At 39.6% G+C, this 27,684-nt stretch overlaps 1 protein-coding gene across 1 annotated transcript; it reads right to left on the bottom strand.

Annotated features, from left to right (window-relative positions):
* Window positions 1–37: 37 nt before the first annotated feature.
* stag2a (STAG2 cohesin complex component a) lies at window positions 38–27,425 on the bottom strand. The gene is made up of 34 exons (XM_085288660.1): window positions 27,207–27,425; window positions 23,715–23,827; window positions 23,465–23,543; window positions 22,134–22,292; window positions 20,481–20,577; window positions 20,320–20,396; window positions 19,988–20,192; window positions 19,729–19,880; window positions 18,420–18,493; window positions 17,998–18,121; window positions 16,487–16,585; window positions 16,261–16,340; window positions 15,872–15,979; window positions 15,271–15,379; window positions 14,896–15,013; window positions 14,609–14,712; window positions 14,417–14,509; window positions 14,237–14,326; window positions 13,943–14,146; window positions 13,769–13,839; window positions 13,525–13,612; window positions 11,988–12,068; window positions 11,552–11,644; window positions 11,252–11,423; window positions 11,023–11,162; window positions 10,837–10,938; window positions 10,296–10,444; window positions 10,085–10,213; window positions 9,784–9,992; window positions 6,679–6,919; window positions 6,446–6,556; window positions 6,215–6,341; window positions 5,789–5,866; window positions 38–2,380 (listed from the first exon to the last, which is right to left on the bottom strand). The coding sequence occupies exons 2-34, from the start codon at window positions 23,756–23,758 to the stop codon at window positions 2,357–2,359; spliced, it is 3,831 nt and encodes a 1,276-aa protein (XP_085144786.1). The 5' UTR covers window positions 23,759–23,827; window positions 27,207–27,425; the 3' UTR covers window positions 38–2,356.
* Window positions 27,426–27,684: the final 259 nt, after the last annotated feature.

The following is a 27,684-nucleotide window of genomic DNA, read 5'->3' as shown; positions in this document are numbered from 1 at the left end:
ATCAAATCATATTTATTGCTGTGTTATTAAGTCGTCACACAGTTGTAGAGGGTTTATTCTGTTCATGTTACATCTCCATACATAAATACAAACCGTAAAGGATGCAATGGGCACTTTGTAAATAGAATATAAACACAAATTTAATATACGCAAATATTTAAATATGTATAAACGTACAGATGTTTGCACATTTTCAGCAGTTTGATGCAAAACAGAAAAGCTCCAAAATGACATGAGTCATGTAAATTTACAGACAAGTCTAAGATGTGTTTTTCTCATTTGCCTAACATGAAAAGTTATTATGTATGTGGTAATGTTTAACCCTCTTGTTATGTTGGTTTCCAGGAACACCAATTATGTTCCTGGGTCAATTTGACCCAGGGCATGTGTACTCATCCAAAAAGTGTCAGAAACACTGGCATTGATTATTTTACAATTTTCTTGTATAATTTTGATTTTCTGGTTTTCTGTAGTGATGCAGATGACATCTCTTCTGTTCTGGGTCAACATAACAGGAGGGTTAAGACCTGATGATTTGATTCTCCAGATTATAGTGACACTGAGGAAATAAGGTTCATTTTCAGCTACAATATGATTACACCTTCTTTCATAAAGTCTGATTCTGCCAGCCAGGCCAATACACAGAAGAAATACCGGAACAATCCACGGTAAAACAAAGAAAAAAAAAAAACAATGCACTGTGTGTGCACTTACAAATTAGTAGATTAATGTCACAGACTTACATTCTTTTCCTTTGACAATTCCCCAAAATTTCACACAAAAAGAAACAGTAAATATAAAATGAGCACCGATTCACAATATATTACACATTTGTAACTGTATAATATACAATTCTGATACTATGATTGTTGGCTAAAGAATTTAGAAGCTTTGTAATTTAGAATATTTCTATAACTCTTATACACGCAGCAGTCGCAAACCAACCAAACTGGCAGTTTGAAAAACTATTTCTGAACACCTGCAAATACAAAAAACAAAACAAAACCAAACAAACACACATCGTTCTCAACCATTTTAAAAATCCTTTCTTTTAAAGATTGCAATCATGGCATGTCTCTAATATTAGATATTACTAGATACTATACAGTGGAAAAAAATAGTTAATATATAGGAGAGATTACATATTTGAGGTTGAGTCAAAGTTTTACAACATTGTGATTTCTTCCAACATTAAAAAATAATTTTAGATGCAGCCTCAATTTGTCAAATTACTACATCTGAGCAATGAGGTACGTTTGTACCCGTTCGCTACAGAGAGACGAAAAGAAAATACAGCTGGCCACATCTATAGTAACATAATCATTTCCTTTAAAAAGGATCATTTCAATCTCTATGTGAAATAACATGATTAATAGAAACCATTAATTTACATTTGATTGTCATTACAAAATATCTATAAATCAAAGTTATCTAGAAGGTATAAAAGCAGAACACATGTCTCTAAAAAATACCATCACAAAGAAATCTGAGAATGCTGTATATATATAACTTGTGGCAAGGCCTTTAAACAGTATGACACGCCAGTTCACATTATACTTACTGTGTACATGTTTTGATATATGGCTACATGCCATGCCAGAATCTACAGTTTAAAAGTTCAGAAGGTGAACAACAATACCACTGACACCCTTCCAATATAACGCAGTAGCCATTTAATAACTGCTGCCATTATGAAACATTATATGTTCAGCGTATGTCCGGATTGCATCAGAGAGGAGGTTCGTTTAAACCTAAGATAGTTTCTCGATGTAAAGCTTAAAAATGACCATCCATCACAATTACCACCTCTGTGACCAAGTGCAGGGTTATTATAGTGTTCAACAATAACTGAACACTACAAGCATCAAAACAGTAGTGTTATTCTGCAAGCCTATTATATTTTCTGGTGTTCATGAAATTGTGTTCACCCTCCCTGTATATTGGCCGCTATGTATTTACAGACATTTTTCGTCTACTTAAAGAGTTTAAAGGTATACATCATTCACTTGAATTTTGACCTGTTATTGTCCCATCACCATGCAAACTGCTACACAATATCCGTACCTGTACCGCTTCACACATTATAACAAGTGTAGCCAAGTGATAGCTGGCATCAAGTTTTTTTAGGGCGACTGAACAAAAACCGAAACATCTCTGTCGCAGTGTGACCAAAATCCGGTGTGTGAAAATAGCAGAATAAAATTCAAATCCAAGCTCAAGCACTCCTTCTAAGTTTTAACAAAGTGTTAAAGAGGCAAACATTGGTGTCTCACAAGCCTACTAGTCCAGTCCACTCTCATTTATAAAGAGTCATTTCACCGTCCCAGGAGTTCGATGACATGCTGTCCTTTTCATATTAAAACATTGAAACATTGAGAACCTAAAGGCGAAAGAAAAAAAGCAGTGTTAGAAATTCAAAACCAAATAAAAACAAACAGATATCGAGTGTACAGTATGAACAGATGAGAAATATGTGGTTGTTTTTACACCTAAAGTTGTTCCTCCTTTGGGGTTCTTTAATCAAACTGTCATAAATAACAAGAAAATGGACTTCTACCAAATAAGGCTAGGCATGCGTGAACTGTACGTTGATCTATCATGCTTACTTGGCCATTCACTCAAACAGGGGTTTTTTTGGGTTTTTTTGCTCTCTTGCTCTTGACGAAGGCGGTCGCACTTTTCTCCTCTCCTCCTCCTCCCCCTTAGCTTCCCTGCTTAGCCTCTTGTGTCCTTGTCTAGTCTCGTGTTTTTTGTATTACTTTTCCCTGGAACACTCTCTCACAGTCTGTTCTCTAAAACCTAAAAGAGGAATTATGGATTTGATTTGATCAACTGGTCCCTGAATACAATTGACACCCTTTTTCTCAACGAGAAGTCTGGGCTCGGGTGAGCCTGAGTGCTGAAGATATCTACCTATTCGGAACCGTGATAACAGGTTTCTTGCTGATCGGAGCTGGCTTGGCCCTGGCTTATCGAAGAATTAACAAAGTGGAACTGGCTGTTCAAACCCCCACAAGGCTGCCCGCTGGGATTGAAACGATGGGACGAGGCGTGAGTTTCTCAAAATGGGCTCATTGAGTGCAGCACGGATAAGATCTTGGAGAGGCTTACGGCTGCCGTGAATACTCAGAATAAGACTGGATTACATCTTGGAGGGGCTCGCTCGGAACAACACCTCTGAGCGCAAATTGGATCACATCTTGGAGAAGCGCACTGCGTTCATGAGTTCTCAGAATCGGCTCTTTGAGCACAAGAATGACAACATCACGGAGCGCAAGTTTGATAACATCATGGAGAAGCTCACGACTCTCCAACGGGAGATTGAGAAACCAGTGTCGGACTGTTAGAACAGCTTTGAAATTCATATGAGTTGTTCGCACTAAAGTAAAAACCACCATCACTTCATGCAGAGGTGGGACCAAGTCATTGTTTTGCAAGTCTCAAGTAAGTCTCAAGTCTTTATCCTCAAGTCTCAAGTCAAGTCTCAAGTAATGTCAGGCAAGTCAGAGTTGAGTCTCAAGTCACTGGTGTAAAAGTCCGAGTCAAGTCACAAGTCTGAAACTTTGAATTTCAAGTCCTTTCGAGTCTTTAAAAAAAAACAACGAAAAAATAATGTTGCAGTTATATGCTAAATGTAAATATTAGACCATGTAATTTTAAAATCTGTGTTTTTCTCAACACATGACAAAATAGTGAACTTAGAAAATATACACAAATTGTGAAATTGCACCTCTTTAAAATGCAGCTCAATTAAACCTAGCTCCAAGAATAATTTTCACCGACAGTTCTGAGATAAGCTGCATGTTATTCTTGGATGCGGTTGTAGGACCGGCTTTAAAATCGCATGACAAAAATATCATACACATTAAAAAAAACTGTATCACCAACGTAGCCTGGACAACATTTGCTAGTTAGATGAAGTCAGCTATCTCATCTTAGCATATTTATATGCATATTTATAAGCATACGGTTCTTGGAGTGAGTGCACACACTCATGAAGTTTAGTAACTTCCGGTCACTGCAACAAGCCCAGGTACAGTTTACCGACGGATGGGTACAGGACCTTGAAATGCACCGTGTAGAACGAAAGACCATCGTACGTATCATAAGTTTACCAGTCTCACAAATTGTCATCATAAATACACATTCCTTAACCGTTTATTAATAGGACCTTTGAGCTCAACGGTAATTAATTAGTAGTGGAAATAATTTCTGGTAGCATCACAGAAATGTAGCAGTGACAATAACACTGTATGCTGTAATCATACTGGGCAATTAGTGATACAAAAAACCTGTTTTATCCTGTGAATAAAAGTATATGTTTTTGTCAATGTACCATAATAACAGAAGCGAAACGCAATATTGTGTCAGGACAATTCACTATTTATGCACAATAAATAAAGGAGCATAGCACGACAATTTCTGTTCAGCGCCAGACTTGCTTGTAACCTATATCACCAATTATGTTATGAAAATGACGTATTAACTACTAAAAAACACTGACCTTCGTGTAAATGCTTGGAGCAGACTAACCTGTGAGCTGGAGTGTTCTGGGACGTTATATTTGATCTTTGAATGGCTGCAATCCAGGCCATCCATCGCGTCTTTGTTACTTCGGAAACATGGCTCGAACAATTTCTCTTCAACGACGTAATCCGATAACAACCGATCTCTTTACCCGTCGGCTTCCCGTGGCTGTCATGCGACCGGCTATTGCAGTTAATAATACAACAGCTTCTTGACATTTTTGTGTTTCTTTTTATCGCTGTATAACTGATTTTAATTGAAAGCCTGCGTGCGCTAGTACCGCTTGCCACGAGTTCCCAGAATCCTTTGCGGTTCTACCCGTGAATGACGTCACATTTTCAATCTCTATATAATACGCATGTTAAATTTTATATTTGGGGTAAAATATCAAGTCTTTTCAAGTAAACCGGTTCAAGTCCAATTCAAGTCCCAAGTCATTGGTGTAAAAGTCCAAGTCAAGTCACAAGTCTTAGAACATTTTTTCAAGTCAAGTCTAAAGTCATAAAATTAATGAATCGAGTCTGACTCGAGTCCAAGTCATGTGACTCGAGTCCACACCTCTGACTTCATGCGGATACCCCTTCGGCGCCAGCTGCGGTCTCAAGGCTGGAGCTGAACAACAACACCCTGATACGGACTGTGTTTAGACTGTTCTTCCCATTCTATGCAAGGCCACCTGGGTTGGCTGGAAGACTGTTTACTTAGCCTGGCAGGGCGAAGGACACTGTCTCAGCTGAACTCTGGACACATACACACACATGCACACAGACATATATACACAGGCAGATGTACACTCATCCCCACTCCCCCTCCAAACGTCTTCTACGCTTATTCCCCTCCGATGCTGACGGTGGATCAAGGAGACCAGCGCTTATGCTGCTGGCCCGGATGCACTGTCTACACTGGCTGTCTCTCACCTTTTACCCATCCCTGTTGCTTGTCATGTGTTTCTTTGGTGTATTAAGAGTTTTTTCATGTGCTATGTGCAGAGGTGTTTTTTTTTCTGTTCTCAAACTGATCTCCCTGTTGGAGCTCAGTCTGGGGGGAGTTATTTTTTTCTCCTCATCTTTCCTCATGTTGTGCTTTTTCCATGTTATACCTCTCTGACCTGTCTTCCCCATGTGATGTTTGTGTAATGTACGTATGGTCGGAAGGGTAAGACGGCGCTGGCACGGCTGGCAGCCTTAACCCATTTCCCTCGGGATGAACAAAGTATGATCAATCAATCAATCAGTTATTATAAGAAGTGGAATACTCCTACCGAATCATCCATGATGGAAGATGGATCAAAGTAATCTGGCTTCAGTTCGGTTCTTTCTCTGCGATTCTTTGATGCCGGCTGAAAGATAACAACTCAGTTAGAAGAATACTCCACAAGATGAAAAAAATATATACAGTCAAAAAAATTATTAATTTTAACATCAACATTTGCTTTTATTATTTATTTATTGGAAGGACTGGCATGACCAGCTTACTCTGCTAGAAATGCAGGATTCAGATTATCTCTAATTTGGTTCAGTTCATCTGGATGCTACATTTTCAGTGGGAGAAACGTTTCATTACTCATCTCCCGCTGAAAATGCCACGTCCAAATCAGCAGAATCAACTTCCTAGGATTTCCTTACTGGAATTATTAAACATGCATCTAGACAAATGTAGACTATTGTTTGTTAGTTTTTTTAATTACCAAATCGATGTCCATTGTGTCAAAATCCATGCCCTCATTGATATCTTCCAAGCGGTCTTCAGATGACATCATCACATCCTCCACTATTGGCTCCTCATCATCCTCCATGAGCCCAGAGCCTCGACGACTGTGATGCATAACAAAAAAATAACACGTCAGAAAAATGCTTTTTGTCAGACTCTTTATTGGCTCAAAGTTCGGCCAAAAACAGTTAAGTGCTGAACTTCTTACATTGCTTGCTGCATGTGGTTCCTCATCTTGGCGTAGTGCATGCTAACCCGCTCTTGCTGCTGACGGGCTTCAGCTTGTTGCCTTTGTGTCAGCATCCAAGTAACCTGGGTACTGTGGAACAGGGTTCATTACTTCATAATTCCCACAGTTTTAAAAAAGTGGCTTTACATACTGTACTGCAACTAAGACCTCTGCAGACATGTATGCAATAATGTAATACACATATTTTTTACTTGTAATCAATGGTAGTCTGGTGTTGAGGGTGTGGCTGCTGCTGCTGAGGAGGCACAGGTTGATGGGGATGCTGCTCTGCTGGCATGGTGAACGTGGCTGTGAAGCTATCCTCTGGCCTCATTTTCTTTGGATCCCTCAGTACAGTGGAAGTTAGATGGGGTGAATGCATCATCACTGGCGTTTGCACATTCTGCTCACGGTTCATCCAAACCGCATCGCTGCTGCTACTGCTGTTCTCTTCTGCCAGAGAAAATCATTTGTTACACTCCTTGAATTTTACTGAACACACGCAGTGACCATAACAATGAGTGAGCTGTTTGATTTATTATTAAAGTGGCAGGCTGTGATGAGAATTAACATGAAACATTTTGCAAGAGGATCCTAGGAGAAATACATGTGCCTAAGAGAGAGATGCATTTTTATGTTTATGTGTGACGTTTGAAGGTGAATACTGCACCGTATTCAAATTCATGACGGCGTATTCGCTCACAGAAAGACCTTATTTCAATCTCAGGCAGACTTTAAGAAATACAGCAAACAAACTGCTGTGACAGTCATGGAATACAAAGAAAATGTTGTCACCTTAAATACAACTCTACTAACCAGCAGCTGTTTTGATGTAGATCAGGGGTCGGCAATCCTGGGCACGCGTGCCAGGGTAAACTGATGGCACAACCATAGCTGGACTGGCCATTGGGCATACCGGGCATTTGTCCAGTGGGCCCATGGTGATTTCTGGTTTTTATGGGCCGATGATTTTATTTATTTTTTTGTAACAGTATAAACAATGAAAGGTGGTGAATTGGCCAGATGCTGGCCGATGTGTAAAAATAACTCAGTTGTTTGGTGGTGGCTATGGCGGAGCTTCCACAGAGGCCAGCAGGTGGATGAGGGAAAGGGGAGGCAGGAGGAGGAGAGACCCAAGGCGGCCGCCGGTCCGAGTGTCAGGTGAACTGAACTTCAGGTAAGAAGTTATGACCTGCAGTCTATCTGGGTCAGATATAAACCAAGTTTAGGTGGAGTTTATTTTCGTTGTGCTGACTTTTTACAGTCAGTTACAATAACTCGTACTGCGTTCTAGCTAGCATGACGGAGTTTCTATACAGCTGGGTGGGTGCTATGATGTTACTAATAGTGAACTTTATTTTATTCATAAGGTTAGTAACCTCATTATTCTGTGTTTACGCTGCACAGCTGCCTCTTCTTCTCATCCTCTCCCCCTCCCTCTCCTGTTGCTACTTCAATCATGAAACTGATCAATGATCAGCTGATCGGCTTTTCTCTCTTGTTTGTTTATCGCCCACTTTGCGCCAGAAACAGGAAACCAGTGGATGTTGCGCCAAACAACAGCAGCAGGTTTAAGCTTGATCAGCTGTTGTTAGATTTTATTTATTATTAATTTCTAGTATCAGCTGATGTTTGCTGGAGCCACAGCTGTAAACCTGCTGGTCAGGATGTCGGTTTGGATATGTGGTGAGAGGGAAACATGAAGATGAAACCAGGAGATGTCCTTACTGAATCATCAGAGCTGAACAGGTGATGGAGAAACAGGTTTACCTTTTACGTGACATGAATGAGTTGAAGGGAAGTTATGAACTGTTTCTGAGAGACAAATAACACCAGGATCCTTTTTTTTTTTTTTTTTACATAGCTGACAGCTGGTAACTGTGCAGGGGCGGGTCTAGCAAAGTTTTGCCAGGGGGGCCAGGCAGGGCATTAACAGGGAAAGGGGGGCACAAAGAAATACTTTTCTTTCTTATTCTCATTTAAAATGTCTAGCTTTTAATAAATAATTATCTGAATCCTACAATCAAAGTTTTTATCTGATGTAAAATGTATAGAAATCATACATATACCAATAAGACTGTACATCACTGTCACAACAGCGTCTGTTTTCATTCAAAGTTTTTATGGCTTTTCCTATAATACCTGGTGGGCCGGTCTCTACTCAAAATGCCTGGGCCGATTTTTTTGTCCCAGTCCAGCCCTGGGCACGACATGCAGTGAATTAATTTGAGAAGGTTGTGCAACGTTAGTTGTGCCGCTTCTTAATGACAGTATCTTAGCTAACAACCCCAAGTACCAGATTCAACTTGTAATTGGCTAAAAATTACTTAGCCTACTGGTGAGAGGGACGTTGCTAGCTGGCAGTTTTGTCAAGCGATGTTGAAATTTTCACATTCCAACACTTCAAATACCTCAGGAGCTCTCCGCTCAGCGCAGCATCAGCACCACGGAAATGCTTGTATACATCCGAAGACTGAGACAGAATTCACAATGTATTTTCGGGACTTTCAGGTGTATGGACCAATGTTTTCTTTTCTGATCAAACCAGAAAGCTTTAATGAGCAGCTGGATTTGTCTCAGATTAACTGGCTGAGTTAATGCCAGTTAATGCAACATCGAAATGCAGCTGATTGAACTGAAAACCTCGACTCTGTGGGGTCAAAGTTTGCAGAACTACGAACGCAGCTGGTATCCATAGCTGTGCGTGTTAATGGAGTTTGCATTTTCACCTGCTGGACATCACTACCTGACAAGTTTAACTGTCTTCAGAACATTGCAGAGGCCTTACTGACAGTATTTGGTTGTACAAATAGCAGATTTTCTCTCACATGAAGAGTGTCCTCAGGTAGCCGTCTGAATGCTGGACACTCGGAGACCTGTGTCTCTGAGTGGGAGACCAGAGATCAGATTAACATGTGTATCTCTGTATTAACAAACATACCATACTGACCCAGTTTATTTTTCTTATCATTGTTGTGAGGAAACCATAAATAGCATTTGCACTTTCTGTTGTGCACTTCATTTGCTGTTATGGATAAAGAGTGTCTTTTTTGTTTCAAAATAGCTGATGACTATTCGCTGATAGCTGCCAACATCTGCGAACAAATATAATTCTATAAAGTGGTTCTATATAGTGTGTAACTGTTACTATAGAGCATTATTAAATTTATTGCTAATGCAGTCATATGGCACATTGACTTCTGAGGAAATTTTAGATGGCACTCATAATCAGAAAGGTTGCTGACCCCTGATGCTGCAGATCGGTTGCTGTGGTAGATAAAATAAATGGTCCACCAAAGTACACCAGCAATGCTCACCTTCAGGCAATTTTCTTTTGCTGGCAGTGGCTGGCTTGGATTTCTTACTCCTGACAGTGGAGCCTCGACTGCTGATCCCACTAATTACAGACATAGTGTCGTCATCTGCTCCAGCCTGCAGAGAATTTCTGTATGAGATGAGAGGCAGCCAGCAGTCTTCTCTCTGCAGGGCCATCTGAAATGTCATGAATCGCTCCAAGTACATGTGACTGCAAAAAGCGAAATGACAGTAAACATTAGAGTCTTTTTAGAGGTTCTCATCATTTTCATGCTCACATTACTCATCGTGCCGCAAACTTACACTGTCCTCTTGTCCTGTCGAATTAGTTTGCTAGAGAACTCACTCAGGATATCCAAAAATGCTAAATTAAGCGGTGGACTTCCTTCTCCTTGGGGACTTGGCTCTTTAAAGGCAAACTCAATCCCGTCTCTAAAATAAACAAACAAGACATGACATATGAAAGTTCCTGTTCATTAGAGCAAATGATGTTTGGGTTAGGGAAATGACTTACTTATGTAACATGGCAATAGCCTCTCTGGTCTTCAGCTGATCCAAACCAAACGTCAATGAGAAGCGTCGGGCGAGCTCTTTTATGCCGCAGAAGGCTGATGATGAGCGGTCGAAATTGAAGCCGAGTTCAGACAACATGTCATTGAACAACTGCAAAAGAGGTTTCAAATACTGTTTGTCTGATTTTAGTAATTAAAAGCCTCTGAAGACCCTGAGAAGATTTTTTCCAGACTAAAATGCAAATAAAGGATTTTGGGACTGACTCTTTTATCTCTTCTATTTGGTGAGGTATCGCTATTTGAGGAGGCCCGAAAAGACTTTATCGGGCTTCCAGCAGTATGATGATCTAAGTGATGATGATGCTGGATCTCAAGGACAGCCTGGCTGCTTACTGACAGTACAGAGACAAAAGGCGCTTCCTTATCTATGTTAAGACAATTCATCTGTGTCTCCTGAACAGCGGCAAACCTGGTCTCATCATAATATCAGCAACAAGTATGTTTTACACATTAGTGACCATCCATCTGTTTCACATGTCATACCTTTTGCAGGCTCAATATGAGCGTCTTTGCACACTGGATTTTGTCGATTTGTCTCGTCTTACTCATTGTTTCCTTGATAATATCTCCATAATCGTTGTAATACTGAGGAGAAACAGGAGAAATACTGTTAACTAAAACAACAGGGCTGGATGATTTCGTTATGATCTCTACAGGATTTAGACCTACCCTCATGTACTGTTTAAATATATCTGCTCCGGTGTTTATTTCCACAACATTGTAAATGATTAATTTGCAATAGGCAGCAAGAAGGTTTCTCCTCTTATGTAGAGCTTCAATTTTACTGGCTTCATCATCTTGTTGTCCATCTAAAAAAATGAAAAATTTATAAAAAGTCATGTTCCTTCTTTAAACAGAGTGTGGTAGGTTCATATAAAACAGGGTAGTGTTTTCTGACCTGTGCTGTTGTCATCATCCTGATCAATGAAAACATGATCCAGGATGAAGTTGAGCAGCTCTGCCTGCAAAGAAGAGTCTGGCGAATAGACCAGAGACTCCAACTGTTCCCGGCCTGAAGACATAATTTGGTGACTGAAGATCAGTAGCAGATCACACAGTATAGTGAAGGCCTGGAATAAACACAACACTTGAGCATATATGGAAATGCTGACCACAGAAATTTTCAGTTGCGCTGAAAAAACGAAAAAGGAAATAAAAATAAATAAATAAAAATTATCTGACTCATCAAAATCCTCACCTGCTCTTTGACTGCGTTGTTGATGGTGTTTATGTAGCGCTGACACATTAAACAGAAAGCTCGCATTTGCTTTCTCAAGGTCACCATGTCACCCTGAGAGGAGTAAAGGTTCAGTTAGTAAAACCCTTTCAAAGTAACATTGTACCTGTATTACCCAGGCATTAAGAAATGTATAACTCTATTTATAAAGCTTGACAGAAAACTGCAATCAGACTGGGAAGTGTTGTAAGCAAAACAAAGTAAAAACATGTAACTCCTACTTTAGATCTGCATATACATGGTGTCCAAATGTAACTACAGAGAGAATTTACTGTGACACAGGCGGAAGGATACTTTCAAACTGTGATACACTGCCAATCATATTTATTTGGGAAATGTAGGCACAGAAATGTTATTACATGTATTTTGCCAAATATCCCCAAAATGTGAACAGTACCTTTACTGAAGTGCCATCTGAAACCTTCGCTAGATGCCACAGGATGATGTAATGTGTGCACTGCATTGCATGAACCACAATCTGAGAGGAACAAAAATCAAGCAGAATAGATAAACTGCACATTCAGTATTTTAACATGAACTTAACAGGTCACTCAGAGGGTAATTCTAGTTTACTTGAACTGTACTAACTTGGTTAATCGTAACTTTATTTTGAAAGCTTGACTCTAAATTTTAAAAGAGTTCGATGTTCAGTAATTATTAAGACATGTCAAGGTTCATTTGTGCTTGCTATTTCTTTTTAAATACACAAAAGAATTATTCATATAATCATCTATTTTTTCTGTTTTTATTTTCTGTCACGCATTCACCACTTTGTTAGGTACACTTGTTCGACTGCTCCTTAATACAAATATCTAATCAGCCAGTCACATAGCATCAACTCGTTATATTTTGGCATGTAGACATGGTCATGACAACCAGGTGAAGTTCAAAAGGAGCATAAGAATGAGGAACAGAGGCAATTTAAGTGACTTTGAATGTGGCACGGTCATTAGTGCTAGACTCAGACTCTGGGTTTATAGAAAATTGTTTGAAAGAGAGAGTAAATGTCCACTGAACAGCAGTTCTCTGGGCAACAAAATGCTTTGTTGATGCCAGGTCAGGATGGCCAGAGTGTTTGGAGCCGAAAGAAGAAAGCAACAGTAACTCAACCACATATCGAGCCTTGAAGTAGATGGACTACAGCAAGCAGAAGACCACAACACCCCTTTAAGTTGCAAGCAGGAAATTGGGGCTACGGTTCACAGAGGCTGACCAAGACTAGACAATAGAAGAGTGGAAAAATGCTGGCTGTCCGATTCTGCTACATCACTGGGAAGGTAGGGTCAGAATTTGATGTCAACAACATGCAATCATGGATCCATTCTGCCTTGTATCAACTGTTCATAATGGTGGCAGTGATATAAAAGTGTGGGGGACACTTTCTGGGCACAGTTTGGGACCCTTATTATTAACTGAGCATAATTTAAACACTAAAGCCTGCATGAGCATTGTTGCACCCTATGTCCATCCCTTGATGACCACAGTGTACAATCTTCTGATGACATGTTGAAGCACCACATCACAAATCTCAAACCACCTCAAACTGGGTTCTTGAACATGACAATGAGTTCACTGTACTCAAATGACCTCCAGTCACCATATCTGAAACCAACAGAGCAACTTTGGAATGTGGTAGGAGGGGAGAGCCACATCATAGATGTGCAGCATCTCTGTGATGCTATCATGGCAATATTGACCAAAATCTCCGAGGTATGCTTAAAGCACCTTGTTCAATCTATGACACAAATTGAAAGCACAAAAGGGGTCCAACTGGGTACTAGCAAGATATATTTAACAAAGTGGCTGGTGAGTATATATGATCAATGATTCTTTCCAAATTATCCCTCACATCACCTGTAACTCAAGTAACATATGGGAATGTAAACACCCTGATTAACTCCATTTGTAGGATTTTGGGGATGACACTGTAATACCTGTTCAGGCATATCGCCATTCTGTAGACCTGTGTTGAGTAGCCTGTAGTTGCTGGTGAAGAGATCCCACTTAGTGAGGTCGTGTGCACTGAAAGCAGAAATGTACATTAAATCTATAACATTTAATATGCATGCATGCTGTCACTGACATCTTAACCCAATATGAGAAAACAGAAACGTAAGATTTTTAACAAGTAATGTGTTCAAATCAAAAACTGAAACAGTTTCCATGAACTGCTTTTACTTGTGGAAAGTGGTGATCTTCTTAAGTGTGGATAGAACCTGGTAAGCATCATCCTCATCAGGTTCTTCACCCTGACAAACAAGAGATCATATGCTGAAATCTCAGATATTTGCCTCTACTCCTGCGAGCATCCTTTAAAATAATCCACACAGATAAACGCCTTACAGCACCTACCTCTTGCAGGAAGTCCTCCAGGAGTCTATTAAACTTGTCTACAAGCTCGTCAAGAAGCTGGGAGCGGGCGATGTCCACACGGTTGAAGATGGTGAACTCCTCGTTGCAGAGATAGTGGTAGGTGGTAGAGCAGGCCTCCAGGACCTCAGTGTCTGTGTGCTTATCCACAACTTCCCAGATTTGTCGCAACAGTGCGTCTAAATGCTAATTGAAAGAACATAACATTGTTTCACCAGCAGCACATACAATGCACTTCAGCTGTAAAACAAGCTTTAAAACAAACAACTCGCAAACCTTTTCTAACCGCCCAGTTGTGTAGATGTCAAGATCAAAGAACTTTGGTATCTGTAGCAAATTGGTCACCTTATCAATATCAACGCAGTACTACAAAAACAAAAGGGAACGCAGTCAGGCTTATTTCATGAATATTGAACCTGATGAAATAATGAACTCTGAGAACTCTGAATCACTCACCTTTGCCAATAACAGAGGCAAAGCAACTGCAAACATCTCTGTGACTCGTGTCCGATCATCCAGCTGTGTTTTCTTTTCTTTTGCAGTCAGGACCTTTTCCATGCACAAAACCCCGACAGCACAGTCAACACGAAATCATTCAAGGAGCTAAGTTAATCCTTTCTATCTCAAGCATGACGGCTTGACACTCACCCTCTTCCCCGTGCCTCTGCCTACAGGAGGATGACATTCGCAAGCCTGCCGAATGGCACAGAGCATGATTTCAACCAGGGCTGTCTCCTGACGATCGTTTAGAGCTAAAAAAAAAAAAAAAAAAACCCAAAAAAACCCCATAAAGAATGTTACCAAGTATCTAATGAAAAGACTTGCCTTCTAAGAGAAGCACAAATTAGAGTAAAAGTACAACAAATAAGTAATAGAGTGGCAAAAAGATTCATTTTCCTCACTAAAAACCTCGTTCTGAGACAGCGCTTCCTTACCTTCCTCTCCTGGCATTGGCTCATCCAGCAACAAGCTGATCATAGTCTCCCAGTCCTTTAGCAGCTCTGACGCACACTCCCACAGGCTATCCACTAAGTAGGCCCCATGTTCATGGAGCTGTAAAAAATGGAATGTGAATTGTAATGAAATGAAATAATCTATTTAAACACAGATAATACATTTCTGTTATTTTTTTATTCTCTTTGAGCCAAAAAACAGAAATCTCCAGTGCCTTGCAATAGATGTATGCACAGTTCTGATTCGTATTTAATTATTTAATCCAATCTTAAGAATAATTAATGATTGATACGTTTCAGTTGAAACTGCCATTTCTGCAAAGCAGGGGCACAGGGCTGACATAAAAGCCTGGTCACCTCACTCTCCAAGAAGAAGAACACAGTAGTCTTGATCAGGCTGCCGTTGAGGCTCTGCCTGCCCCTCCTGGGTAATCCCTCCTCCTCAGGACCTCGATGGCTAAACAACCTTCAATCAACCAAAGAAAAAGCAGTTTAATACACGTATGAAAAACAGGCTAAATGAACGTTTTCAGCCTCTTTAGGAAAGGAGGTGGGACAAATATCTCATGCATATTTCCTGTGTCTCCTTTATGGAATCTAATTGAGTTTACACTTAAGCTGGCCTTCACGCAAGCATTATTTTGCTTTTGTAATAACAAGGAGCCAGCAAAGAAAAATTCAGAGCCACCTTCCGAGCCGAGAGCAGGGTGGAATATTCCTTTAAGCCCTTCCTCCTCTCCCTCCTTTCTTGGAGCTTAGTGTGCTTCCCATGAATGTTGCTCGCTATGCAGTGCCAACCAGACTCAGGCTGAATCAAAGAGCCTGTTTACACAATAAGCCAATCCCTGGAATGTTTCTGTCAGTTTTATTACTGGCACTAAAATATTTTGAATAGATAACATTCATTCAAGCTGGTGATTCAATTACATCTCTTTCAAATCTGCAGAAAAACACATACTTTTTGAACAGGAACTCCCCCGCTGCGATGGCGATGGGTCGATGTGCCGAGTAAACCAGATGATAAACACTCTCACAGTCCTCTGCTGTCAGAACCTCATCACTACTCCTGTTACATGAAAAGCAAAAATAACTCTTTGTGATTATTGGATTTTTGATTAAGAAAAACAAACACTGAGAATTATCATTGTTATTTACATGATTTGTAAAAATTTTAATCACAATAGCTTTCAGAATTAGGAAGAAAACATAAATGCACACTAAGAAAAATAACACACTTGTCTGAAGAAAATGTTGACATCTGCTGTCGTGTTGAATTAAAACATGTCCTAATAATCACATGCTGTGGCACAAAATTAAATGGAAATTTGAGGAGGCGAGATTACTCACTGTAGGACAAGTGTCAGAAGTTTAATAGCTTGCACTGCAACATCATACTCCTTATCCAGAGTCATAGAAACAATGCGATCCTGTCAGTGAGAGAAAATGTCAGATCTCCATAATATTAGTTGCGGGTATGATGATGGCCAAATGGTACTATTTTATCTTTATCAAACATTTACATCTATGCAATGATATCCAAGAGGCATCTACATTTCTAGTAATGCTTACTTACCTTGAAGCGGCTTGTGAAGAGTTCCAGCCGAGTGCTGAGTTCTCTGTTGTAGAACAGGCCTTGCAGGGCAGTCAGGCACTTCAGACGCACTTCACCTTGCTGCAGTCGTAGCAGAAATGCATTAAATACTCGTGAAATCTGAATGCCTGTGTTACTCTGCCACTATTCCAGTTAAAATTGCTTATAATGCACCCCTAGAGGCAAGTTAAGTGAAGTTATAAGCAGGTTTTAGATTGATTTCTCTTAGACAGCTGTTTGCAATCCAAACATTTTGAAATGCAGTTACATGAAAAGTCTATGTAGAGGTAATAAAAATGCGTGAGGACCAGCAATAATAAAACAAACATGGGACATAGCAGCAAGACATGAGGGTGTCTTTCAGCATCAAATAGGATTCTCACAGGCAGACGATTTCCACCAAACAGGAAGTCTGTACCAGGCATCTTTCTCACCCAGCACAAGTGGCTGAACAAGAAAAGCAAGTACACCTCATAAAATATCCACCTGCTTTCAATGTGAGCCAAGTGAAGGCATAAGCTCAAGACTGGAGCACCCATCTAAACTCTGGATAAGTCTAGTGATTGGAGGTGTTTGGAATAAAAGCCCTCTAGCTGAAAGAAAATGGTAGCAGGAGCTCTGGACTTCAAATTTTAACTACCGTAGTTTTCGGATCATAAGCCGCATCTTTTTCCCCACACTGTGAACACTGCGGCTTATACTGACATGCGGCTAATGCATATTTTTTTTCATGCGGCCAAAAACATTTTGCCTGGTAACAGCAGACCAATAAAACTGATAAGTAGTATATATACGGTATATATTTTTACCAGTTGTTAAGAGACGTTGTAATGTTGTTTGTTTATGTTACCTTACGGATTAAATTAAACGTTAAAAATCGTCACGTGTAATATTTCTGTGTAAATATCTCATATTACAAGTAAAACGCATACGGCTTAAAATCCGGTGCAGCCTGTACAAGCACATAATTGATTTTCTTTCTAAAATTAGAGCATGCGGCTTTTAATCAGGTGTGCTCTGTAGTCCGGGAATTACGGTAATAGGCTTTAACAAATGGGAGATTTTCTGGATAGAGGGTGCTACAAACTGAACGTGTTGTGTACAAACATGACAGGTAACCTATGTACAGAACGAATGCGTTGCGTTTTTTCAGAAAAGTGGTCCTCAAAAAACTGACTGTTGACATGAAGTGACGATAAGCTGGTACTAATATTCCTAAACTAGAAAAAGAAGATTCTGAGTTCATCAAATTCTCATGAGAAGGAGCAGGGAGAATAATATGGTTTGAAGCCAGTTTCATACATAGGCTGGGATAACCTACTTGCCGAGTACATTTTTTTAAAAGTTGTTATTAATTATATTGATGCTTATCTCAATTATACTGACTGTGTCACCTCTGGTACTACTACATACGCTGACTCTCAGAAATCTAAGATTTAAGATGTGGGCTTTAATATCTTCTTCCATAACACAAGTTTTTTCCATAAACTCACCTTGTCATGCATTGTCCAGCCAACATACTTTAGGTAGCTGTCATTAAGGAAGGCGTCACTGTACAGCTTCATCCACACTCCTATTTCCTCAATACAAATGGCTCTGATTTCAGCAATGGCATCGCTGGCAAAAACAAAGAGAATTCACTAAATTTAGTAAACAGGCCTTTAACAGACCTGGCAGCTGTAAACAGCACTGAAGAAGGTTCATTGTGAATAATGAACTCATGCTTGTATTAACATTGATTTTGCACTAGAGGGTGCCAAAACACTCTAAATGAACTCTGTTCTGTCTGCTTCTTGTTGTACAAACTCAAAAGTGATAAGAAGCCCGTGATGAAATCTTACATTCAGCACACAGTCTGGTTGCCATTTACCATAATAATCTGGGGGAATTCCTTATCGCTTAAGGATTTACTTACCGATATCTGTGAACAAACACTCCCTTGAAGATTGCATTCATCATGTTTTCAATTTCATCTTGATTTTCTTGAAGCTAAAAGATAAACAGAAGGTTTTTGAAATTAATTGAACAAAAACTCCCTGAAAGTCCAAGATCACGGTTGGTATTGTTCTATGCTTGGATTTTTTACAGATTTCATCCACTATTTGTTACCATTGTTAAAGGTAAACCAGAAATACTGGATTTATATGCATTTTGTGAACTAGAAAGGACAGTTTATGTAGAATGAACTCAAAATAAAAAGAACCAGTCCTGTTCAATGTGCTTATTGTCTTATCATCTGAAATGATACAGTCTTATCATTTCAGATTTGGATCAGTGGCCTTATGCAGTAATAGTTCAGTTTTACACTAAATCTTTCATACCGCTTCTGTGAGACATTCACAAGATCTCAAAGTGAGATTCAACAGTCTTTTGTAACTAATCATAAAATGTGTAATGGTAAAAATCACTCATTTTAAACGATTCACCAGGAGACGTGTCGTCAGATTCATATAACGTCATAACTGACACTTTGTAAGTTGCCATTAAGCGCAGCCACCCTCCTCTGAATTTAATAACAGCCCATGCAATCACAAGTCTAAAAAGCCCCCAACTTTTTCTAACTGTAGAATTTCCAGATGTCATCTGAACTGATGCGGAGAGGCAACGAAAAGTGTTGGTGAAAAAACACACTGTTTTAATCCAGTGGCCAATGACGTGTCATTACAGCACTGACAAACTGTGAGAGAAAAGGAAACCGTGATTGAACATGATGTCTTTCTAAATTAACCATGACTAATACGACATGCATTGAAGGGAAAGCGGCAGTCACAGGGATTCGGCCTTCAAGAGGCGATGTTAGTCTGCCTGCATTAAGACCCTGAAGCAGCTGTTGGAAAGAGAGAAGTATGTTTCTGTGGCTGCGCTAAAAATATCAATAAAATAATGAGCTAAAATAAACAGAGTGAATTACAAGGCCACGGAATGGTAAACAAAGTCATAATTTTAGGTTATAGCTGGTTAGGGATGGGGCTTTAAATAAATCAGTAGTGACTGAGTCTATTCTCCAGAGACACAAAGGCAGAAAAGGCTACACCTGTATGGCATACCTGCACGTGAAGGGGCAAATACAATCAGCAGCATACCCCCCCCCCAGTCAATTTATATATAGAGTGAAAAATTTAAATGACAGAGTTAAACAACGCTCACACCCACTGACGTGTTGCTGTATTACACTCCAACATCAACGCTGGGTTGAATGCTTGACAACTTATCTTTCTTCTTACCTCTTTGCGCTTCTGTAACAGTAGCTCCAACCTATCATTGGCCCTCTTAGCAATGACCTTGTTCCTTTCTGCCTCATACTGTCTCTGTGTGTTGTCCATATTGATGCTTAGGTTCAGAGCCACGTTCACCAAGGCTGTCATCAACTTCATGGCTGGCAGAGACAACAATGTTTAAAACACATACGTGTAGGAACAACTGCTGTCAGATAACAGCAGCATGGGCGTGCAGGATGGAGACAAAATCCACAATAAAACTGACCTGCTAGTGTGCTTGTGTGTCTAAAGGCCCTGACCTGTGAGTCAGACAGGCCGGTGAGTAGCGAGATGATTGTGTCCATCATATACTCGTCATAAATGATGCTGTACTGACACTGTCGCACCAGAACCGCAATAAAGTCGCAGAAGTTTATCCTGAATTTCTTCCACTGTGGTCCTGAGAGGGTTAATGGATAGTCGCCGCTGTCCTGTACAGCACAGAGATAATCAGATTGGGGTCCCAAGTATTACATTTGTTTCAGGCCAGATTAAAAACATCTCCCATGCTGGTGTGGTTCTTTAAAATACGTTGTATTGAAACACAGCCTACATCACCTCATCAAACTCCTCTGTCATTTTCCGGATGATTTCCGAGTTCTGCATATGTCTGAACATCTCTCCACTCACAGCACCTGATACAGCAAAATTGAGCGTGTGAATGGGCTTTCAGGCACCCAACATGCTGCACATTTAGACAATACAAGTAGGAAAACTACCTTTACAGCCAGAGCACTGAATGAAGAAGTTGATTAAGTCCAAAAGAGTGGTGTCCCTGTCATGTTTGTATGCCTCAATCCAGTCATCAACCACAGACTGGAAAGGGAAGCACACTCACAAAATTATCACATAATTATTTACACTTCTAACTAAAATATAACTTTGAAAACATTCCTTAGAGAGCATGCTTTGTTGACTCCTCTTAATCCATTAAGCTTGATTTATAGTTGTGCTGAATCCCCGCAATTCAATTCAGTTTTATTTATATAATGTCAAATCACCACAAGCACGTCAAGGCGGTTTATATTGTAAAGTAAAAAAACAACAACATGCTAATACAGAGAAAACCCCAACAATCAAAAGACCCCATATGAGCAAACATGTGGTGACAGTGGGAAGGAAAAACTCCCTATTAACAGAAAGAAACCTCAAGTGGAAGGTCGGGGGTGAGGGGACAGGACAAAGACACACTGTTGAACATGGCCAAAGATGAATAACTAATGGTTAAGGGGGGAGGGTGGGTATATAACCACACAGGAAGTGTGAAAAAAAAAAGGGGAGGGGGAGTAAAGAAGAAACACTTAATACTGCATCATGGGAAGCCCCTAGCAGCTTAGACGCAAAGTAACTAAGGGAGAATTCAGGGTCACCTGATCCAGCCATAACTAAGAGGAGCTTATGCCATGGTGGCTGTCATTGCCGTTTGCACTTGTACGCTGAGGAGCCTGCATCGGTCTGACTTTACGAGTGAAACTGAGCTGATCATGTTTGACTTGGGCCTATTACATTTTGAACAACTGTTACGTTTAGTAAAACGCAGAGCAGAGCAGAGTCCTGAAATGACTGAGCCATATTTTATTTTATTTTATTTATTTATTTTATTTTTTTATTGTTTTTTAACTTTATTGCTATGTCTGCTTTTATTACTATGTGCATATTAGTATTGTACAGCACTTTGGTCTACCAGGTGTGTTTTTAAAGTGCTATATAAATAAATAAATGATGATGATGATAAAACAGATTATCAGAGCTACGCTAATGTCTATGTTGAAAGAATACTAGCTATTGCATTAACATCAAGCTACAGTCTATTACATTTTGTTTAATGGTATTATCTTTGTGCTAATCAATATGCTGCCTTTCGGTGAATTGAGTTGCTGCCATGTGTAGTTAATGTATCGATGCACAACAGGCGTGGGTAATATTTTTGACTATTCGAGTAGTCATTAGGTTATCTTTTAATTTAAAAAAAAAACAAAAAAAAACCTGTTTGTCCAGTATTACCACCAGGAGGCAGCAGTAATACACCTAGTTTTTTTAGCAGCCACTACTGAACAAAAACAGAAACAGAACCTGCTTCTAACCGCAATGCATAAGGTTCAAGGAAATCAGGTCAGATGTAAAGAAAAAAAAAAGCTGTCAATAAGTCTTGTGTGGCACTCCTTTAAAAAATAAACAGAAATGAAGTTCACTGCATAGAGTGTGTTGTAAGCTTGAAATGCCCACCCTCAGAAATACAGCAGCTATAGCAAAGGTTTAATACAGTAATATAAATCAAGCTTTATGGATTAAGTATTCAAAAAATGAGAACCACAGACACTAAACCAGGCTACATATTGTTACTGATTGAAAATTTGAATCCGTGCACCCACCTGTGTGGCGCTCTTCCCCATTTTAACCACCTCAAACAAGGTCATGTTCTCCATTCCATTCTCCTGATGGTGGCCATTCACCCAGCCGGGACCAGTGACCCTCCCAGCTCCACCACCTTTGGCCTTGTCTCCAAGCGCCTTCTTCCCTTTCTTGGCTGCCTAATGAGGAGAAAGATGTTCTTCTGTTATCATACACTGCATCAGTGTGCCCCTATACTCAATAGCTTATCTGGTTACTGTGCATTAGAAAAACGGAACTAAATCACATTACAGACATTTGATGCAGAGATGAAACAGACTTATTTTCTTATCAAACGTAGCTGCTGCATGATATAAACTTTTTTGACTATGTATTAGCATTGTGATAGCGGGAAACCAGTGAGGATGTTTTACTGATTTCTACTCAGTGTATGCTGGACATACTGCAAGCCTGCGTGTGACCATGACTGCACATAAACCGAGGCCTGTACTACAAGGCAGGATTTGGGCTTTTCCAGGTTTCACTCTGGCTTTTAAGAAGGTGGTTCACTTCCTACTGGAGTACATAGTAACTAATGAGTGTTTGAAATGAGAAATCAACAGGTACAAAATCACAATCCAATAACCAATCAATTATCTGAAAAAAAAACCCCAAAAAAAACCTTATAACTTAATTAGATAGTTTATTTATTACTAATTACAATTAGTAGTTAATATTATACAATAAAATTACAATTATAATATAATTGTTATGTAATTGCAAAAATAAAACAACTACAAATTTAATCAAATTAAATAAAAATTTATTATTTGCATTATCATTATCAAAACATTAATAATAATAACAACAATGGCTATAATCTGTCTGACTAACTGTTTACTTACACAGTCTGCATTTTTGCCAATTTTCCTTTTCTTGCTTCAAATTGGCTAAACTTTATTTATACTGTAGGTATTTTCCAGCCTTACAGCACTTTTCCTCTCACATGCACTCACACAACACGTTTCTGCGCAATAACTGTGTTACTTTAAGTCTGTATTAGGTGTGTAACCACTTAACAGTTTCCTGTTATTATAGTTTTATTTTCCTTTCTAACAGCAGCCGCTCTGTTGTCAGCAGACTTCTCAATATCTGTGATCGTTCATGCGCTACAGTCATCCCATTCATGTGGAGGTGCTCTTAGATAGACTGATTATAACCCTGGGTTGACTAACACTTTTAAATTTCTAACCACTTTCACGTGACTGCTTTGCCTGATCGCTGATGTCGGAGTAAGTGAAGCCAGATAACAGACAATGTTAAAAGTGCTTCTCAGCACAGTGCCCAAGATAAGAAAGTCAGGAAAACATACCACGCCCTTTCCTGTCTTCGCATTTTTGCCATCGGGATCCTCAAGGTCAGTATCTGAAGACAACTGAGATTCTGCCTCTCTGTGCATAACACATGGATTTATTAGTAATTATTATTAGTATTTAATACAACTGCAAAAAGTAACACAAGCATAGCAAAAACGATCTCAAATATCATCAGTGCATACATACAAAATAAACATTGAAGGACATAAAAACCTTACAGTAACACTTCCATGTTGTTCTACTTACTGAGGAAACTGAAACTCAGTGTGCAAGTCCTGCGCTGCTATCATTTCTTTAACATTTTCTGGATCTGCTGGAGTAGGTGCTCTTACTGCTCTGGGTGCTGAGCAAGGATATACCTTTATAATAGCACATGAAAAAGAAAAAGAACATAATTATTAAAAAATGAAATGAATGAAGCAAAAAAAAAAAAACCCCGGACAGTCAAAATAATCTTATGTAAACCCCTGCTGTTTCAAGAAAATGTTAATAAATCCTTTGAAAAGGCCGGGATTTCCTTCTGCATAGATTACTTATAAATGTTTTTTCTAAGTTACAGTTGGACTTTACATGTTGTTATTTAACTCTGTATAGCCATTCACAAAACAAGCACTGATTTGAGTGACCTGTAGAACTGCCTTTATCAGCTATAAACTCCATCAGATGTTTCTGGTTTAGAGACTTCAGCAATGTTTCAGAGATACTTTACAGCAGCGGTCCCCGACCTTTTTTGCGCCACGGACTGCTTTATGCCCGACAATATTTTCACGGACCGGCCTTTAAGGTGTCCTGGATAAATACAACAAAATAAAACCAGTACCCAAAAAAAATAATTTTCACACAAATTTTCAACTCTCGAGGCCCGGTACCAAACACGGGGGTTGGGGACTGCTGCTTTACAGGACCGGGACCTTTTTCACTCATGCATCATCTTAACTGGGTAAGAGTAAGACTTTGGCCAAGACAAAAAATGTATAACCATTTTTATAATGATTTAAGGTCGTGAACAACTTGCCAAGCATTCAAGAGAAGTTCTTGATTCGATTTCATTATCACTGGTCTAAAGTAGAAAACCAGCCACAAACCATGATGTTCCCTCCTCTGTGTTTTGAGGTTTTACTGTTACTGTGCAGTTCCGTCAAGGATTCACCAAAATATGTGACTTTTCAACTTACATCCTATCAACAAATAAGACAACATTCACATATCCCTGTGGCCAATATTTATCTGTTAGAAAATTATTATGAAGAATTCAACATTATTCTAACCTTTATTGTAATTGGTAAACTTAATAAACAAAAGCAAAAAAAAAATAGTTGTTATTTTAAACCCTCAAAATTTTATCCTTACAAATGTTGTTTGATAAATACACCTTGATTGGACTTAATGAACTCCATTTACATTGCTCATATATGGGTCATACTAATAGTCTTCTTAACCATTTCATGTGAGCCCAAAGTCAAAGAAGTCTTCAACACACAATTCCTTCTAGCCTACAGTTATTTTTTAACGTGCTCATGAAAAGTACATTTTGTTTGCTATTAGTTTAGTCATACTGCACATAGTTGTGGCTGAGATGAAACTCTTCCCACATTTCGTGGTAAGATTAATCATTGTAATCATAGTAGTACCAACTGATTCACACTTTTTGTCGAAACTAATATTGAAGGGCATGACGAGAGCGTGGTTGTGTCACTGTCAGGGCACACAAAGCTTTAATAACCTATTTAAATCTGATTATCTGTATCCAGATAACTTATCTGCATAAATGCGTGTTAATGCATGGTATGCAGGTTGTAAACGCAAACACAAGATATCGGCAATGGAACGCGGCTACAGTATGTTAAAATGTGAGCCAAACCTGCTGACAGACATAGTAATAATGTTAGCTATGCAATGGGGAAAGCAGAGAGCGTGTAACAGAGCCACTTATCTCGACCTGGGATGCACCATGTTCGTTCGCGAGTCAGCTAGATCTATCTAGCTAATTAGTCCATTGACATTTAGACAACAATAATATGTTTTGATGCCAGTTGTAAGACCAATTAATGTGATTTATCCAGCTGAAGCAGCAAGATAAAAATTACACATTGACATCAAAATAAGAAAACCACCCATCCAGGCTCCACATAAGCACATCAGCAATACCAAACCTCTGCACTTGCCATGTTTATTACCACTATCAAGGGCTGTTAGGCTTAGCAAAAAAAGTCTATTTGTTGTGGATCACTTGACAGTACTACAGCAAACTATTAAGTAATACATGAAATTGCAGATTAATCTTTTTGACAACTAGGGGCTGGATTCTGGTTGCTGCATGGTAGCTGCTAAGAAAATATTTCAGATGACTGAGACCCCAGTAGTGCGCACACTGACTGTGTCGCACTGTTGCAGTTTACTGGGACACATGGAACTATTTTTAATGACATCTGTGTTTTTAAGTGTTCTACAACAGGCTTATAGACTGAGAAATGCAAGAGGAAATGCTTGTTTGACTGCACTACTGGTTCAAAATGCTCCAAATTTGCTGGGTCCAGATTCTAAGATGTCATGACTTGTGACCTCTCCTTGGATAATTGAGGGGGGGGGGGGGGGGGGGGGGCATAAAAACATGTATATCACATTAATTAATTTACTGAAGATAATACACTGGCAAAGTTAAGTAATACATCTTGTTAGTGGCCATTCTCAAAAAAAAGCTTTCCAAGCTTAAGGGGTGTGTTTTCCCCAGACTCACTTTCACTCTCCACTTTACAACTTGCAAACTACACTTGTATCTCCAACACAGCTGTTATTCGGAGCTGAAAATAAGTGATTTTGTCTCCCAGCTCTAACACTTTAAAACAGATACTTAGGAATGTGTTACTTAATGAACGTTTTTTTAAGAAAAAAGAAAAAATGCATGTGATCGCGACTGTTTCACAACTTTCTGCGTAACTTTACGTTTACAGCAGATACTTTCAGAGAAAAGGGGAAACTGCGGACCGCTCTTATACAATAGAACATACTGTAAGTGGAAATCCCAGTAAACATGACACGGCTTTTCCTGAGCAGACTAGGGGCTTGTCCCTAGGCTCTGAACGCCATAAATGGATATGCATACTGTACGGATTTCAGTGTCTCAATAAAACGTTAGCTACTGATGAGCACAATTGTCTTTCGCTTGTATTACTGTCCACCGTGTCGGTAAACTGCATCGTTACTCGTAATTTGAAACAATTTAATCATACCGCAGTTGTGACACGCGCAGTTGTATACTTCCGAAATACAAACAACCACAGATGTTTGGGAGGCTGAGTCTGCTATCGGCTCTCATCTCCTCCTGACGTGCCGTCGTTTTTACGACGGCCAAGCAGTTCTCAGGCTAATGTGAGCTAAATCTATTGATAATGTGATCTTGGCCACAGACATCAACGCTCTAATTAATTAATACCGGGCTCCCACAACTGCGATTACACTTCGCGCCAGTGTTTTGATACACCATAAGAAACTAGCTTAGCTAGTATTACCGTTAGCTGTAGCTGGCTAACTGGACCACTAGCACATATAACACAAACTGGAAACACACAGAGGCTGCAGTTGGTAACTATCTTGACTATAGCACATTCTGATGAACTAGTATTTCTATAGGTATGACTATTGGTGACACTAACAAGTGTCTTGACAGCTAACCCAGAAAAGCGGCTTCAATGGCAAACTCCCTTGATGTTAACGTTAGCTATCCGCCATTTTACTTACCTCGTTTTAATTCAAAGACGGACTGAAATCAAATAATCCACGCGGTACGGACTGTTCATAGAGAATGCTTTCGTCAGTTCCCTGCACTGGCTGTCATTTTCCAAATTTTAACAATTGTAGTTTTATTTGTTGGCTAACGTTAAGAAGCTTCTTGGTGGCTAATATAGCAAGGTACAGTGTGTATTGTCGTTGTTATGCATGCAGCACACACACCACCTGTCGGCGACACTGTGTACTGCGGCTACGAGGGACCATATCCTGTCAGGGCTATCGTAGCGGCAGGTCCATATCCTGGTTCCTCGTAGCGGCAGGTCCATATGGACCGCTCTCATGTGATCGCCGATTGAGTCACGGAGATTGTCCATTAGGTAGGACAGTACCTCGCATGCTGTCTAACTTCCCAATGAGGCAGGGGTCATTGACTATTGATAGTTAATCAAATCCTAACGGGCACAGTGTTGTTGGGATAAATGCTCTC

Source organism: Mchenga conophoros, linkage group LG10, assembly GCF_057382185.1.
Source record: "Mchenga conophoros isolate Kocher_MC1m ecotype Shallow Benthic linkage group LG10, M_conophoros_male_GT1.1, whole genome shotgun sequence".
NCBI classification, from domain to species: domain Eukaryota; kingdom Metazoa; phylum Chordata; class Actinopteri; order Cichliformes; family Cichlidae; genus Mchenga; species Mchenga conophoros.
Note: the sequence above shows the minus strand (reverse complement) of the source record. Positions and strands in the feature narration are given on the sequence as shown.

Bases quoted from the DNA above. Each gene is read 5' to 3' on its own strand.
- stag2a (XM_085288660.1), bottom strand. From the start codon at position 23,758: ATGATAGCAGCGCAGGACTTGCACACTGAGTTTCAGTTTCCTCA. The intron at 13,840-13,942 runs GTAGGTGCTGTA...CTTGTTTGTCAG, and splicing joins TGGAGGACTTCCTGCAAGAG to GGTGAAGAACCTGATGAGGA. The intron at 11,645-11,987 runs GTACTGTTCACA...TACTCCTCTCAG, and splicing joins CAGATGGCACTTCAGTAAAG to GGTGACATGGTGACCTTGAG.